Raw genomic sequence first — 17,652 nt, forward strand, 5'->3', positions numbered from 1 at the left:
TCTGCCCTCCCTGCCAGCTCCTGCCAGGTTGGCGGGGTTTGGGGCAGGAGAGAGAAAGGCCAGGTCCTGCTCGCTGCACTCCAAGCGTGGAGACCTGCCGGGGCTGCCGGCAGTGCTGCGTTGCTGCCCCTGCGCCGTCCTGCCTGCGAGGCTCTGCTGTGCTGCGCCCATCGGTCCCCGGGCAGTGCCGGTGACACCCCATCACCCCCAGCACACTGGCTCCAGCAGAGATGTCCCCAGGCAGCGCTGGGCTCCTGACCCCACCTGTCCCTGCATTTCCTTGCTGGACTTGAAGCATCTCCCCCAGCGGTCTCAGCCCCCCCGGACCGGCACTGTGGGCACTCAGGACCAGAGAGCTCCCTGCCTATATCGTGGTGCACAGTCCCTGTACCAGCACTTCCAGGCGGGGCTTCCCCTTGTCCCATGCATGCACCTGGGTTTAACATCTCAAACTACTGCAAACACTGTATATTCATTTCAGATCTTCCACCTGAGGGTCTCTCCCCATCTTTTGGGGTCCTTGCCTACATCCTGCAATGCCCGTTTGGTGCTGCCCAGCAACTTTAAGCTCAATTTAAAATGAGTCCAGACTCAAACACCTTCTTCCCCCCCAGGTCATGCATTTAGAAGGAGGTGTGTCAACGCTTCAAAATAATCAATAAAAAATTGCCCCATTAAGCAAAGTTGCAGCCCCTCTCCTCTCCTGTGTTTATAGGTGGATTAAAAATGCCTGGCACAAGGTTAATGCTCAGAGCATTGAAATAAAATGGCATAAAATGAGTTCAGTTCTCCTCAGGTTTCAGGAGAAGCAGGGTGAACCATGCGGGGGAGCGAGCGGGGCTGGCGCCGGCACCTGCAATAACATCTTTGGTGTCACTGCAGGAGCGGAAAAGGAAATGAGCAGTCAAGGAGCCGGGAGCAGCACGGTGGTGGCCGGGCGGGCTGGGCTGGAATTGCTGCCCCGCCACCCCTCACCAAACAAGAACCCCCCCGCAGGCAGTGCTGTGCCGCCAGCACCCCGGGGTGGCTGTGCTGCGGCTGTGAGCAGCATGGTCCCCTGGGCAGCCTGCAGTGCCCATAGCACTGGGAAGAGTGACCTGGACGTGTGGCTCCCGTGGTGGAGGTGGGGAGACGGGGTCCCCGTGTCCAGGCGCCGAGAAGGGAAAAATCTCCCCAGCAAGTGCTTTTGGATCCTGGGGAATAAGTGGCTCGGCTGAAATGCAAAAGCAGCAATGGTGGCTGGGGAGGCTGTGGGACGATGCACCCACGGGCATCGCCCCGCAAAGGGCTTTGCCACACGTGGCCACTGCAGGGAGATGCTGGGATGAGCTTGGCCAGACGTGCAGAGCATGGGCTGCACGGGAAGCCCCGACCCCGCGAGACTGGGCTCCCTCCCTCCATAAAAAGCCAAGCTAACCCCTTGGGGGGGCTCAGGGCTGCTGTCAGCCTTGCAGGAGCAGTGTTGGGGTCTGCGGTGCGGGGAGAGCTGACGCCTGGTCGCCCCGCGAGGTGTGCAGCCCTCACTGTGCCGGAGCGCTGCCGCCCCGGTGCAGCCAGGCGTTGCGCTTGGCCTTTTAAGATCAGAAAGGTTTTTGAACTGACGTTAGCTCTGGTACGCGGAGGAGAGCATACAGCAGGGTAGTTAAAGTGTAAGAGCAAGGCTGGGTTTGCCTTTAATGGCTTGCAGCTGCAAACATTTTTCTGTCTTCTCAAGCCCACTTGTAAGCTGTCTGGCTGTATTTCTCATCCTGGCCAATTAGATTCCCATGTGTGCTGCAGGAGTGAAAATATAGAAAGTGAATAATCCTCCAATTCTGCTCCTCGCTGCAGAGGCCTTTGAACCTCTGGCTGCCGTGGCTCCCTTCCACCCTAGCCCCATTGCCGCCCCGGCCAGCCCCCTCCGTGCCCGCCCTGGCTCCCCTCTTTGCAACTGAACTTCACCTCTAGCAAATCTGCCTGGGCATCACCGTGATTCATCTTCAAGCCTTTCTGATCAAAGCTGGGTTGGCTCTTCCCCCCCCCTTTTTGCTGAGTTTTACAGCCATTTTCCCTTTTGGATGCTGGTTTTCTGCCAAAAGTTCCACTCTAAAATCAAAAGGGGCAGTCCATTAATACGAGGCAGCTGTAACAAGTACACTATTGTGTTGTCTCTTCCAAGGTACCCAGGATTTTTAATAAACTGTGGGGCGTGGGGAGCTGGTTGCCTCCAAGAAAGGGGAGGCAAAGCGGGGGAAGAGGGAGCTGGCAGAAACCACAGTGCCATAAAATGCAGCCCGGCGGCGCGGGGCCTTCGGCACGCTCGGCACTGCGTGGCGGTGGGAGCGGTGCAGGAGGCACTCGGCAGCCTCCCGGCTCCCTTCCAGCTCCGGGATCAGGTATCGGTCGGGAAACGCCGCTCGCTTTGATCCCTGTGGCCTGATGAGGCTCTTTGCCAGGACCCACGCGGCGAAAACAGGCTCACCGCCCCGGCTGCCCTGCGCCGGGCTGCCCGTGGCTGCCGGGGCGGCTCGCTCCAGGGACGGGAGCTGGGGGAGCCTGGGGGAAAGCGGGGGACCCAGGCAGGGCGGGAGGCACAGAAGCTGCTTGGGCTGCAAAGGGGTCCCGGCGCTCCCCAAATGCGTGAGACACACAGGGTGGGTGGCCGCAGTGTCTTTACTACTCCTAGCCATCCTGGTGCAGGAGGGCAGCTCGGCCCCTGCAGGGAGCCCCTGCCCAGGGCGATTGGGGCTGGCTTGTCTCTGTGCCGTGGTGCCAGCTCTCCAGCCCCACGGTGCCGGCAGCCTTGCCGCCCTGCTCGGCACAGCTCTGCCCTCCCCTTGGCTGCCGGGCTGCAACCCGTCAGCACCGCTTGCCCAGGAAATGCCAGGCGCATGGCTGGGCTTGGCTGCGGCAGCTGGCCCAGTGGCATTCACAGCCCCGGGGAGCTGTGTACCTGCCGGGGCAGCCGCCTCCCAGCCATGTGCTCCTCTGCCCAGCCTGGGGGATGGCCTGCCGGTGTGGCTCACTGCGAGGGGCTGGTGGGACGCTCTGCTGGGGTCAAGGGCACCCATGCACCAGCTGGGAAGCTGGTAGGGAGCTCCGATAAGTGCAATGAGGTGTAAACATGAAACAGCTACAACCATGAAGAGCCCAGACCCTGGTTCCCAGTCGGGTTTGGGTCTCTCTGGGAACTGTCAGTGCTATTCCCAGTTCAGACTCAGCCCAGCTGGGGAAGGCCCCCAAGACCTTGTCTGTCTCATTCCCCATGAGGGACATCAGCCAGCACCCAGCGGGGCCACGCGCTAACTGCCTTGTCCCGTCAGGAGCCATGTGTGATGCCCCTCGAGACCCCCAGCACCCACGGCCGAGCTAACCCCAGCCAGGGCTGCCACAGCGGCCAATACGGTTGAGCACCCCTCGCTGCAAATCCCCAGGGCTTCTGCCCTCCGCTCCCATGGGGTGCAGGGAGCACCCTGTGGCAGGGCGAGCCGAGGGCAGGGAGGCAGGTTCCCGCGCCAGGGTTTGGGAGCAGAGGGGCCGACCCCGCGGGCTCGCCATCGCAAGTCAAGGTGAGGACGGGCTGGGAGCAGATGGGACCTGCTCTGCTCGTGAAAGAGCGTTTCTGCTATTTATGCTAAGCGGTGGGAATGCTTCTCAAGCATTTCGGATGGCTCTGTAATGAGGCCGGCCTAAATATGCCAGCATTGTTTGTGCTGGACAATTAAAAACTCCCCCTTGCCACATTAACGGTGACTCTGGTGGCGGAAGGGCCCGGGAAGGCGCGGGCGAGGGCAGCCCACAAAGCCCGCCTTTTGTTTCGTGCTCCTTTGAACCCTCTCAAAGCCCCCATTTCAAGGGGTGGCTTTTGTTTTCTTTTCAGCGGGCCTGAACCCAGAGCCGCCTGTTGTTTAGCAACACAGAAATGTGACCTTAATTGACTCTGCTCTCAGTGCACTGTGTAAATCACTTCTGGCACCCAGGGGGAGCGCGTGATGGCCCCCGCTCCCTGGCCCCGGTACACTGCCGGAGCATCCTCCCTCCGGCCGCTCGTGGTCCCCGGCGGAGGGGGACCCCAGCTCTGCACAGCCCTGTGTCCCGGGCTGGCAGGGGAGCAGGATGGGAAGCGGGGCAGGGAAAACTCCTGTCCCCGTGGCAGAGGGTTTCCCGTTTCCACGGGGGAGCAGGGAAAACTGTTTCCCTCTGCTCTTCAAACCCCTTTTGCAGCCGGTGTCTCCTGATCGTGGTTACAGTCCAGCTGGGTTGGTAAGCCTCTTTACCTGCCTTCCCCGGGGCTCACCGGGTTAAAGTTTATTGCAAGATAAATTAAATTATGATGATGAAAATGATTAAGTGATGAAAAGGTAGCAACTCCTCCTGTGAACGTCTGACACGCACTTAGCCAGATGACTTATTTGTAGGATACCAGGGGGCTGATACATTAACAGAGATAATTTGCAGTCTCCCGAGGAGAGGTTAAGGGCTGGGAGCACGGCTCCCTGGGAGCTGCCCCGTCTCTCCACCTCGCCTGCCCCAGCCTTAATCAAGCGATCATCTCAGCCCGCGCCTCGCCGGCCCCCTCACTCCTTTCAATGGGGGAAAATTTGCGGACAAATTCCTGCCAGCGGGACGTTGGAGCTCTCCTGCGTGGCGGGATAAAGATACCTGTCACCTCCGCCCGGCCCTGCCGCCGGCTCACGCTGGGAGCGCCGTTCAAGGAGCACCATGCTGATACCCTTATTTGATTACGCCTCTTCATGCCTTCCCCTGTGCGGGAAGAGCCATTCAGCAGCGGCACCGCGGCGCTCCCAGCACGGGCTGGCCCCGCTGCTGGCCCTTTGTTAGCCCGCTGGCGGCACGCCGGGCGTCAGGCTGCACGGCGGCCCATCCGCCTCCCCAGGCCAGGGCTCTTCCCCGATGCTTTGCAACAGGGCCCTGGCCAGGCTGTTGATTTTTAACCAGAAAACTGTAAAAACGAGGGGAAAAACAAGATTTAAATAGAAACCTGAATGGGTCCATGGGATGAGTGCTCCGTTCCTCCTTCTGCTTGGCTGTGCTGTTGGCACGATGGAGATGCAGCTGCCCAGTACCTGTTAGCTGGGTCCAGCAGGAGATCCCAGGGGCACGTTACCGGGATCAGCCCCAGGTGCTGCTGGCTGCTGGGCGATCTGGCTCCCCTGTGGCCTCGGGAGATTTTGGTCAGGTTTGTGAGCTTGCAGAGAGGGGATCAACCATCTCTCTGCTCGGCAGCTCAAACCTCAGCAGATGGAGATCCCTCCGGCACAAAGAGCCCTCTGCTGCAAACTCAACATAAATGTCCATTTGCAGATTCCCTGGCCAGAGCCACCTGCCCCGTGCCACGCTACCCACTGCTCCCGGCCAATGCCACCTATACCCTGCCTTGTCCCAAGGACCAGCGGTGGCCACCTCGCCTGCTGAGAAGAGATGTGCCCTCTGCAGCCGAAGTGTTTGACAGGTCACCCCATGCTGCCCCAGCCCCGCAGCCCCTCTGCTATCTCTAAAAGCTTCTTGTACCTTATGTTAAGGTAAAATACACTGCTCCAGGTGATGCTGGGGTGGGAGTCCCCAGCCAGCCCTGCAGCAGCCTGGGGGAAGGCAGCCTGGGTTCCTATCTCTCCTTCTGGAATTAATCACCCGGACTGTTAGAAATGTGGAGCAGTTGGCCCTTGTTTTGCTTTTCCCTGCTAGATTAAAGAGCTCTTAAGTACCTGGCTTGTTATTTCTGCCAAGGTACTTACGCACCAAGGTCCTTGTGATTGTAATCAAGCCGCCTCTTGATGTTCTTCCTGATAAACTAAGTAGGCTGAGTGTCCTGTCTGCCTCCATCGGAAACGTCCTCATCCCTTGTGCACTCTCCCCGGGGTTTCTCTGCAGGCTCTCCAGCGTGGGGCACAGCCTGCTTGGGCGACGCGCACACCGCAACGGCCTCGACTGTGCCAGGGTTGGACCTGCTGGTGCAAAGTCACTCCCCTGTGCCGGCTCCTCCAAAACAGCCCTTCCGTCTTGCAAAGCCAGTGGTGGAAGGGACGGAGTGGCTGCACGAACCTCCAGGCTCTCCCTGCCTGCACAGCTGCAAATCCCCCTGTGAAGCCTGTGGGCTTTGGGCACCTGCCCCTTCCCCCCTTCCCCCCTTCCCCACACCAAAGTTTGCTCCAAGCATCAACCACCCTCAAATCTCCCTCCAGTGAGTTCCACCGGGCAGGAGCAAAGCTCTGGGGAGCTGTGCAGCAATGATGTGGCTGGGGCAGAGCATCTCTGGAAGAGAGGGGACTCTCCAAGCAGCCAGGGAGGGGCCAGTGAAGACCAGCCCTTACTTGGGTGTCATGTCCATCTTCTGACCCCCAAGCCCAACTCCAGGCTCATAGAGAGCCCCGATGGGCTCTGGCACTGATTGCTGCTGGTTTCTCCACCTTAGCAGCTGATGGCCTACACATGGCTGGCTCCAGAGTGGTGATCTGGGTGGCCGCAGCGCAGCAAGGAAGACATCTGGGTCCTTGGACGCAAGGTGTCACCTGCAGGAGCCCAGTCCCTTGGGTCAGAGCCAGGATGCAAGTAGCACCTCGGGTCTTTGCTGGCTCCAAAGTTGCTGCGCAGAGAGAAGTGCCAGATGGGCCAAGTTACCACTGTGTTTGTAGAGATAAAATGACACTTTGGTACTTAATTAAAGTAATCATCGATACCTTACTTTTGACCAAAATACCCCCATATTGCAGGTGTTTTGCAGATTGTGGCTAGCTCTTGTTAACAAGTGCTTCCCACCCTGCAGGGAGCATCCCCCAGTCCCCTGTGCCATGCTGGCCCTGCTGCCCTGTGCACGCTCACCGCCTGGGGCAAAAAGTGGCATTTGCTGGACTCAGGTCACTGCCCTCCAGCAAAGGGGCTCTCAGCCGAGCCCCAGCAACACGTCCTGCTACCAGCGCCTCCTGAAAAGGACCTTCCGATGCAGCCCCGGCCCATTGTCCGGGGGGATAATTGGAGGGAGAAGTGAAACGGGGCTATAATGAATTCTGCCGCTATTCAGTGGGGCCGGGAGGCAGAAAGCTCGCTGCTCCTGCCAAAGTGCTGAGGCTGCTACTTCCATTCTGCGGCCGAAGGGGAGGTCTCTGGAGGGCAGCTTGCTATTGAGGAGGCTCCGGGGTTGAAACAACACCCAGCATCTGAAGTTTTACCCTTTCTGCATGAACGTGCTCCAATGTGGCTGTGCACAGGGTACTTCCCTGCGGGCTTGGCAGGGCTGTAGCCAAGCTGATGGTGCTCCCCGGCTTGAACAGTGCAAGGCTGCGGTTGCACGATGTGTCGTGGTGTCCCCATGCTGGTCGCACTGTGCTGTGCTGACACCAGCGTCAGCTCTGCTGCCCTTCTCCCCAGGATGCCCTCGGGGGCTCTGTCTAGCCAAATCCTCGTTGTCTGCTCCTCGGCGTCCTATGCAAAACTCCCTTGGCTGTAGTGACCCCCGTCAGGCCCCAGACTGATGCTCGATCCCCCCCAGCAACCGGCAGCACAAGCACAACTCCGCCAGCTCCACTTCCAGGGACTGCACTGCCACCCTGCCTGTTTTGGGGGATGATGGAGCAGCCCCGGAGGGGGGACCCAGCCCGGGGGCGGATGGAAAATCTGTGCTGCTCTTTACAGGCACCCCAAGGCTGCGAAGGGACGGACGGCGAAGCGTCTGTGTGGTCCCTCCCGCACGCAAGCAGAGCCCCGTGGCGGGCAGCTCCTCTCCCACGCGCTCCTGCCGGTAGCTGGCCGTCTCCAGACATCTTGCATCGTTCTGCTCAGCCCCGCTGCAGCTGCTGCCGAGCTCCTGCTGCGGTCTCGCGCGCGGGGTGGGGTTCCCCCCCCTCTTAAAAGCCTGCGGACCCTCCTGGCAGCATCCGGCTGGAGGCAGGGACCCTGCCAGGAGCAGTCTCCCAGGATGCTGGCTCAGGCACACAGAGCCCGGGTCCATGGTGCCTCAGCCCTTGGGGAAAGCTTTCTGCCAATTTGCCTGAGCTGCAGAGGGGTCGGTGCCAGAAGAAGAGCTGGCAGCCTGTGCGGGGGTCAGCCTCCCGCACACGAAGCCCGGAGGGGGTGTGGGGGTGCCCAGCTGCCTCCCCAGCGTCACAGGGCAGTCCCCAGGGATGCCAGTGTTGCTCCTGCCCTGAGGTGCACCGGTCTTATTTTATGTCCAGGCACTCTTTAAGCAAATGCGTAAGTAAATCCCTTCCCCTTCTTGCCCATTGGGATGACACAGTTTGAAACCTCGGAAGGAGATTTAGGGCTTTTGCCTCCGGCCTGGCAAACGGGGCAGGCACACAGTCAGCAAACCATTGGCAATTACAGCCATTGCAATTTTCTGCATCAGTGCCATAAACAAGCGGGCAGGGGAGCCCAGAGCACAGCACCCTGAAGAGCAAGGGAAGACAAACAGGACTTTGTCCCAAGGTTTAGAGCAGGCTGCAGGCATCCCCAGGGCTAAACGCTGTTCTTCCCGGTGCATGGTGCTCTCGTAACACCTTGGCTCAGCGGAGCTTACCAGGCTGTCACAAGCTCCAAGGGGAGCCTTCCTGACCTCCCCAGGAAACGATGCCAGTGAGCAATAAACTGGCTCCTGTTTACTTTGGGAGGGGGGTCTCAGTGGGCTTTAATGCAGGAGGGACAACTCTGAGCTGTGAAAAGTGGCTAACATCGGAGCCGTCACTGGAGCGGCCCACAGCCGCTAGCGAGTGCATGGGGCCAGCTGGGGTCTGAGCCTCCGCCGTGAAGGATGAGGGGTCAGAGACAGCCCATCCCGTCAGACCTTTCCCTGTCCTGTTTCCCATGGGTGATGGTTAACCAGTCCCGTCTGCAGCGTGCTCCTCCAGACAGGCAAACACTGGGTGATAAGGGAGCCCTCGCCCTGTGCAAGGTCTGCCACGGGGGCAAGGGCGGGAGGGGGGAGCGGTGGCTGTGCCGTCGGCTGCCCCGGCACGGGAGGAGCTCCCCGAGAGGTGCCTTGCGACGCTGGCTGAGCAAGCACAATGCAGCTCACGGCCATGTCCCTCTCCCCTTCGCCTGTTTGCCTGCTCCCATCCTGCTGCCCTCGTCTGTTTGTCCAGGAGCAAGTGGCCGTGGTGGTCCAGCTCCTTGTCCCTTTGGAGAGACGTGACCCTGCTCACCCGGTGCCCAGCACCAGACCTGCTCTCAAACCTCTGGGGAGAGCTGACCCAAACAGGCAGCACCACAGGCAGGGGGCTGCCCACAGCCTCTGCCTGCAGCCTGCCCGCACGCAGCTGAGCCCAGCAGGGAAGGCAGTGCGTGCCAGCGCCGTCTACAAGCACAAACAGCTGCTTGGAGCCCGCTCAGAAACACCAGCCCGGGCTGTCCAGCTGCCAGCCCCTCTGTTTCAGAGCACAATGAAAGCCGAAGGACGGCTGAAAGCAAGCCGCCCTGTGGGAAGGGAAGCGCGGAGCTCTGTGCTGCGGGATGAGCCAGTGCTGACCCCATGGTGAGGAGTGAGGCTTGGCTGCAGGGAGAAAGGAAGCATCCGTCAGGCCCACCGGGGTCCTTGCCATGAGAGCCTTGTGCGGCTGCTGACCAGCCGGAGGCCTCCCAGATGCAGAGCTGGGGATGAGGGCTCCAATTTACCTGTCCATTCCCCATATGTGGGACTGGTTCAGTTGGGAATGCTGTCTAGTGGAAGGGTTTGTCCTGACGCATCGCCATCCCAAGGCTCCCCCATCCTCTTCCAGGCTCATCGTTTCCTCCAGCACCCACCGCGACACAGCCCTGAAGGATATCCTGGTCTCTCCTCCGTAGGTAGGAAGGGCTCCAGTATGGCTCTGCATTTACGTGTTGCAGTCAAACCTCTGAGTGCAATGGGCCATTTGCTCTCCCCCACCATAAACTGGATTCATTTTACTGCTGGGACAAAGGCAGGTTGTCTTCCAGGTCTGGAGCAGAGCCTGTTGCTGACAGAGGTGGGGATGGAGCTCAGCCTGATGCCGGAGCTGCAAACAAAGCCAAATGTTCCCTGAGCCTGGCAGGATCAGCCTGTTTTGGTCCTGCTTTACACTAGTCATTAGCCAGTGAGGATGCTGCTGGGCTGCGGTGGGCTCAGGCCCAGAACTGTCTCCCCTCTTTGGCAGATGCCCTGTGTGTGTTGGCGCTGCCAAAAAAGATGGGGGTTTATCTGTGCCTGGGCTGCAGCAGGGCTGCGGGAGCGAGAGCCAGGCAAGATACGTAACTGTTAGGTTCGGCATGTGTCTCTACATCCTGCTCCCTCTCTTGGTACAAACACTGTCCAGATTTCCAACGTCAGAGGGAGAGACACCAGCCAGATTGTTTTACGGTTTCAAGAACTCATAATGTTTTCCAGAGAACAGAGCTGCAGCCCATCTTCTGCGGCAGGAAGAGCCACGGCAGCCTCCAGTCGTTGCTGACAGCCCTCTGACCTCCTCGGCAGCCAAACAAAGCCAACAAAACACAGGGCACCCTTGGAAAGGCTCTTGCAAGGCACGCCGGTGCACCCACATCCAGAGTGGTTCATGCCATCCCAGTCCCCGAGGACCCAAAGCAGAAAGCAGCCTCCTCCCGGTGCTGCCACGGCTCCTCGGTAGCCATCTCCCTTGCAGGGCAAGCATGTTTGCTGGCAGTCCAGGTGCGATGGGAGCCAACAGCCTGGGGATGGCATGGGACCCTGCTCAGGGGGGAAGGACCCAGCGGAAGCCCCGCTCTAGGGGGCAATTTTAGGGATGACTTTTGGCGAGGTGCTAAGCAGCAGCAGCAGGCTGGATCGGAGATAGGCTGTGTTTCCTCGGGGGGAGGTGTGGGGTGGGAGGACACAAAGGGAGATATGGCTTCGTGGGGAGTCACAGTGTGACCCTGCCCTGGCTCCCAGCCCCTGGGCAACCATGTGTCCCAGTCCCACGGCAAGGCTGAGTCCCAGCCTCCACTCTAGCAGAGCTGCCTGAGCCACGCTGGTGTGCTGGCAGGCTCGTTACAGCAGGTCTGCTTTTAATTAAGCAGGACGCTGCTTTTGTACAGCTGAACCCCTCAGGAGTTCGGGTACGGAGCCCTCACCCCTGCGGCCGGGCTCCCGCTGCTTCCCCCCACGTGGCAGGCAGCCGGGGCCAGGGGCTTTGGGAGCACGCGCCAGTGAGCGTGTCCCACCCGTGCAGGGTGCTGGCTGCGTCCCCACCGTGGGAGGACACAGCGCGGGCTGCACCATGCCCTGCCGCGGGTGTTTGGTCTCCGCGGGCCTGAAGGCAAAGCTCTTGTCATGCTGGGCAGATAAGAGTTAACGCCCCAGCAGTTGTGCTGAGCTAGCTTTATTGGCAATAAACCCCGGCTGGAAACAGCTTCCTAATCATTACAGATTACAGGTAGCCCTACCTCCACGGCTGTCCTTTGGCAACAGCACCCCTGCCCTGTGCTGCCGCCCCCGCGCTCCCCTCGCCACCCCCCCCGGGGGAGCCCCCCCAGTCCTGCACCCCTCCGGTGTCACAGGGCCCCACGCCACCCTCGCCGCAGCGCCGCAGGCAGGACACGCGCCCCCAGCCCGCCCCGGGTACTCGCTGCGGGGGCCAGCCCAGGGCTGAGCCACGGCTGCGCACCACAAGAGCGAACCAGTGCCCGCGTGGGTCAAATCGCTGTCCTCGGACGCTGGCAAGGCCCCGTACGGGGGGCTGGTACCCCTGCGCCGGGGGACAACTATGCTGGGGCAGGGGACATCCGAAATCGCTCCTGCTGCAGGGAGTGGGAAGGGGAGAAGTTCGTCCCAGCCCAGCCGGGAATGCCGTCCCCAGCGCCAGCTGATGCCGTGGCCAGCCGCGAATGTTTAATGAACAGGAGCAGAGTCATTTGTCTGGGCTGACCCCCCCAGGAAGTCTGCGCTCCGCAAAACAAACCGGGCTTTTGTTTGACTTGTTTTAAGTAAAACACATGTCACCCCTGTAAATCACAGGTCCCCTTCCCCACCCTGCCCCGGGGCAGCGGCAGAGCAAAGGCAGGCGCTGGCCTTGAGGCACTGGCACAAACGCGAGTCACGGGCTCCCTGGGCCTGGGCAGGATCCGGCCCCACCCTGGGGCTGGTAGCCACGGGGCTGGAGCGTCGCGGTCCCCGCAGCGAGCGGCCATCCCAACCTGCCGGCGCACTGCGGTGTGCGGCCCCCGGGGAGCTTTGCAGCGCCGGTCCCGAGGGGCCTTTGCTCTGGCACCCCCAGACACCCCACCTCTCTCCCCCCACAGCCCAGCCCCGCCGCCCGGCTGCTTTTTCACCATCCCCGTGCTCCCCACGGGCCGGAGGCCTGGATCCCAGCCCGAGGTCGGCCGGCGGCCGCAGGCCCCTGGCACGAGCGAGGACGAGGGTTTGGGACAGCCGGCCGGGGGGTCTGGTCCCAGGCACACGGGTGGCGTGCGGCGGCGGGCTGCCGGCGTTCGGCCTCGCCGCCTGCCAGCGGGGGCCGGAGCGGGCTCGTGTGCCGGCGGCGGCGGCCCGCTCCCTCCCGCGCTCCCCTCGCCGCCTGGCAGCCCGCCACCGCGCCGGGGGTTCGCTCCTTTCTCACGACCTCTCAGGTTCCTGAGCTCATCTGGGAGCTATTCATTTCCTGCCAGAAAACAGCCTTGCCTGCTAAAAAAACCACCTTGGCCGCAGAGCGGCCCAGGGCTTGGTACGAGGGCTCTCCCGGCTTAAATCATAAAGCTCCAGCTGTCTGGCTGGAATCAAAGGCAGGGCGGGCGCGGGGGCCCGTGCCATATGGTAGCACTTAAGAGCCAAGGAGGAAGCGAGGAGGGGCTTTTGCGCTGCTTGCGAGGAGTGTGGGAAAAGTTAATTGACTTTAATGACAGGTTTCCCGGGACGGCAGCAGTGGCCGATGGAAGGGAGCTGCAGGGATGCGAGGGGCAGCCGGGGTGTAGGGCCCGTGGTGGGTGGGAGCATGGCGGGGTGCTGGGGAAGGCAGGCAAAGCTCCCTGCACGCAGACCCCCATGCAGGTGCACTGCCGGCAGGGATGCAGCGCTGCTCCCTCCGGCTCAGCGCTCTCCAGGCTGCAAATGCACGCACCAGATTGCGGCAAACTGCTTACAAGCCCAAGAGCGATAATCTGAGAGGGACAGACCTGGCTCCAGCCCTCCCCAGGGTCCTCTCCGCTGCTGGGCAGGGCTCACCAGGGCGTCCAGGGAAGCCAACAGGAGCTGCATCCCATCCGGCAGCACAGAGTCCAGTCCCTTTTCCTACCTGTCCTGCACAGCCCCGTGCAGGGTCACAGCCAAATAAGAGGCCACCAGCCAGCAGCTCAGCCCTGTCCCTTCCCTGGCACTCCCCATCCCTCCCTCATCCCATGGCACCAGTTTGAAGGCACTTGCTGCACCTGAAGGGCAACTCCTGCACATAATGATGCACAGACCCACAGCCTGCATTTGTCATCCCAATTTGTCACGGGCTCAGTGAACTGGCATTGAGAGCACAGCTCCTGGGAATTGCTCTGATCCTCTCAAAGCTCACAAACTCAAGCAGATCTCTCATGTCAACAGGCTGTGGGATAGAATAAACACAGAAAGCTTTGGAGAAACCGGTCCAAGCATGGCATATCTACTTTATACTAGGCTATTTAAACTCCATTAGCAAATAGGTTCCTCTTGTCTTTCACTCCTGAATCTGCTATGTGTTCTCCATTAGCCTACAGCAAAGTCTTTTTTTTTTTCCTAATGCACTTTCCAAACCAACTGCTTCAGCAGAAAAAGAAGACTGCTAAGCTGGAACAGCCTCAGCTCTTACAGGTGATGAGTTACTAGTCTGCATCAGCTCCACACAGGGCATCCAGCAGCAGGAGTTGTTCTGATGCAAGCAGACAGGTCCTGCAAGCACTTCTCTGAACACAAGGTGGGCTCAGTCCTGCCCTCGGTACCTCCAGCACAGAAAGGCAACACAGAAAGGCTGGTAGAAGGGAAGGCAGGCTCAGCCCGTCTGCCTACACACCTGCCTAGGGACAGCAAATCCAGTATTTGCAAGCCTGGCACACAAAACCTGGCTGTGAGATGCCACCATGAGGGTGGCAATGCAGGCAGGCCAGCAAGGTGTTGGGAGACAGAAGGGGAAGCTCTTCTGCACCACCCAGGGAGATCAGCCCCTGCAGCCCCTTTTAAAAGAGCTGCCACTGGCCCCAACCTCATCAGTATGCCCCAAAGGGAGAGATCCCAGACACACTGCCCCCCCCCCCCCCCCCCAATCCATCCCAAAAAGTATTTTCAGATCAGGAAGATACAGGGAGAAGGGAGGGAAAGCTGGGGAGGGATTCAAACCCCAGCAGGTTTAATCTGTTTGGTCTCACACTCTCCCCAGCTTTCATTTCCCCAGCACCTGGATACAGTCAAGCACCTGGCTGATCCAGACAAAACGCAACAAGTTTTTGCAGCAGGATTTGGAAAGAAACCCCAGTGGATCCTGGCACATTTTAAAGCTGTCCGCTCTGAGTTAGGACTTGTTAAGAAGGGCAATGCAAGCTGTAACGCGAGACTGCCGCTCACCTCTATCTAGGGCTTGCATCTTGCCTGGAAATGGGGCATCCCCAAGTCAAAGGGGTCAGTTGCCACTCACGGTTATAGACAGAGATAGTCCGCACAGCCCCACATCACTCCCCCAGACACATGTTTTCCATATAACAGCAGAGGAAATGCCCAAGTCTATCAAAAACACATGCAGAGCATTAATCATCAAGCAGAGCCTGGCTGGTGCTCAGGGCTGGGAACAGCTCTGTGCTTTCAAGTCCAGGTGGAGGTGGTGCCCAGCGCCTGCTGCAGCCTGTCAGCCAGGAGACAGGAGCACTCGTGTCAGGCTTGTCCTGCAGAGAGACAGTGTTTTTGTAACATGAGAAGCATCACTCTCTAAATCAACTGACTGAAGTCATTCGCGATTTACACCACGGCCCAGGAGCGGGCCCCTCCGGGTCCAGGGCAGGAGGCTCACCCGGGCAGCCTAGACTGGGAGCTGGGCTGTCAGGCTCTGTGCCGAATCCGTCTCGCTTTACCTGGGCTACTCCACTCCGTCAGCCTGAGGAGCCAGGAAGAGCAGAGGTGCCTCCCTCAGCACATTCACCAGCTCTGCAAACATAAGCTCTTTTTAACAAGTCTGATCAGTTGAGCTGCTCCCAAGGAAGCAGTAATTACATCTGCCCCAGGGCAGGGAGAGGGGACAGGGGGGTCTGAGTGACAGCTCCAGCCTGGAAAGCAGAACAAGGCGGCCCTGGAGCAGCACGATCCACAGGGGGCCAGGAGCAAGCCAGGAGCTGGGCTCCTTCCTATGCACACACACCAGCACTCCCACTTATCTCCAAAGGCCTTCCAAAATGGAAGGGACACTTTTATTTTAAGAGCATTCAAAAAAAAAAAAACCCCGATCTTTGGTGTCACATAAGGAAGGGGAGGAAAGGGAGAAAAAAAGATCTCGTGTAAAACACGAAACACTGTCAAGGGAGTGCTATGGTACAAAGGCACAATCCAATATGAACATATAACCTATGTACAGCCGTGCCAGCAGCACGGGGTGTGGTGCTCAGTCCAGTCCGGTGCCTGCCACCCTCACCAGGGTCTCCAGACCGAGTCAGCTGTGCTAGGTGGCGGGCCAGGCGGCGAGGCAGCAGTGGCAGCCGTGGGTGGGCCGCCGTACAGGGGCAGCACAGCACCGCCAGGAGCAAAGGCGGTGCCAGGAATGAGGAAGGCGAATTGCCCATCAGAAGCCGGCAGCAGCTGGAAGCCACCATACACCTTGGCTGCGTCAGCACCCGGCTTGCAGGGCATGCCCGGGAGTGGCCCCGCACCACTGCCTGGCGGCACCAGAGGTGGCCCAAAGGCTGCGGCTGGTGGCAGCGGGGGTGGTGGGGGGGGCGCAGGGTAGTTCATGGCGTTGATCTGGGTCATGCAGCTGGCCAGGTGGCCCAGGAGCCGGGTGCGCACCTCGGTGTTGACGCCCTCGCAGGTAGAAAGGAACCGTGTCACCTCATTCATGCACTCGCTGAAGCCGGCGCGGTACTTGCCCAGCACTGTGGGGTCTGTGCTCAGCGCAGCTGTGGGGGGAGAGAAAGGCACAGAGGTCAGCAGGCTCCGCAGGGAATGGGGGTGTGCAGCCCAACGGCATTGCATCCTGCAGCCCCTCTGAGCCAGGAATCCAGGCAGGGAGTACAGCCCCTCTGGCAGCATGTCTTATGCTCCCAGGTGCCGAGGATCCGGATGGAGAGCACGGCCCCTCTGCTACCAAGTCCACCAGCACCAGGGACCCAGGTGGGGAACAGACAACCCCCAAGAGTCCTCCTGTGCCCCTAAGTACTGGGGATCCAGGTTGGGAGCACAGACCCCCAGTGGCTCCTGTGCCTCCCATCCCCCCAAAACAGATCCAGGTGGGGAGCACAGCTGTGTTGGTAGAGGGGACCTAAGCCGGGATTGCAGCCCTCCCAGTGCCCTCCAGTACCAATGATGCAGACGGAGAGCACAGTGCCCCCCACAGCCTCCCTGTACTGGGGATACAGGTACAGAGCACGGTGCCCATCACCACCCCCCAGTACCTGGGATGCACTGTGACCCTCCATGGCCCCCCCAGTACCCGGGATGCAGGTGTGGAGCCCACTGGCCCCCTGTACCAGGGATACAGGTACAGAGCACCGTGCTCCCATCACCCCCCAGCACCGGGGATGCAGGTGTGCAGCCGGGTGCCCCCGGTACCCTCACTACCGAGGATGCAGGCAGGGAGGGCGATGCCCCCAGCCCCCGGGACGCAGGCAGGGCCGCCCCAGCCCCCCTTCCCGGTTCCCCCCGGGACTCACCGGTCATCTGGGCTCGCTGGAGGCTCCGCAGGTGCTTGACGGTCATCTCCAGGATGTCGGCCTTCTCCAGCTTGGAGTGCCGCGAGCTCTGCGGGCACAGGCGGGGCTCAGACCGGCCCGGCAGCGGCGCCGGCCCCCCCCGCGCCCCCGCCCCGGGCCCCCCCCGCTTACATCCTTCTTCAGCGCGTCCAGGATGAGCGTCTTCAGCTGCCCCAGGCTCTCGTTGATGCGCGCCCGCCGCCGCTTCTCCATGATGGGCTTAGAGGACTGCAAGAGAGGCAGGCGGCGGTCAGCGCCCGGCGCTGCTCCGTACGGCACTGCCCGCCCGCCCCGGCGCCACCCGTCCCGGCCGCCCTTACCTTCCGGTGCTCCGCCGCCGTCTTGGGCTTGTCGGGCGTCGCGTTGACGCTGGCGGGGGTGGCGGCCACCGGCGAGGCGCTGCTCTTCTCCATCAGGTCGGCCGGCATCCTGCGCCCGCGTCGGCAGCGCCCGCCGCCGCGGAAGAGGCGCCGCGGCGGCAGCGGCAGCGGGGACGGAGGCGGCAGCGGGGGGGCCCGGGGGCGGCGGGGCGGGCGGGCGCACGCTCCAGGCCGGCGGGCGGCGGGGCCGGCGGGGCGCGGGTGCCGCGCGCCCTTGGCCGCCCCTACTTATAGCGCGCGCCGCACGCGCGCGGCTCGTGTGAAACGTCCCCCGCCGCCGTTCCCACACTCGCGCCCAGCCAATGGGCGCCGCCCGCACGCGGCCCCGCTCGTGGACGGCGCCCGCCCATTGGCCGGGCGCCGCGCGGCGGCTGCCGGCCAATGGCGCGGGGCGGGCGGGCGGGCGGGCGGCCGAGGTTAACCCCTTGGGCGCCGCCCGCGGGGGAGGGGGGGGGCGGCCCGC

The 17,652-nt window shown here is 61.4% G+C and overlaps 1 protein-coding gene across 1 annotated transcript; it reads right to left on the reverse strand.

Moving 5' to 3' along the window:
* Positions 1-15,280: 15,280 nt before the first annotated feature.
* HES1 (hes family bHLH transcription factor 1) lies at positions 15,281-17,422 on the reverse strand. Its single transcript, XM_072867112.1, has 4 exons — positions 17,130-17,422; positions 16,942-17,037; positions 16,771-16,858; positions 15,281-16,017 (listed from the first exon to the last, which is right to left on the reverse strand). The coding sequence occupies exons 1-4, from the start codon at positions 17,235-17,237 to the stop codon at positions 15,533-15,535; spliced, it is 777 nt and encodes a 258-aa protein (XP_072723213.1). The 5' UTR covers positions 17,238-17,422; the 3' UTR covers positions 15,281-15,532.
* Positions 17,423-17,652: the final 230 nt, after the last annotated feature.

This window comes from Ciconia boyciana, chromosome 7 (assembly GCF_034638445.1).
Source record: "Ciconia boyciana chromosome 7, ASM3463844v1, whole genome shotgun sequence".
NCBI classification, from domain to species: Eukaryota; Metazoa; Chordata; class Aves; order Ciconiiformes; family Ciconiidae; genus Ciconia; species Ciconia boyciana.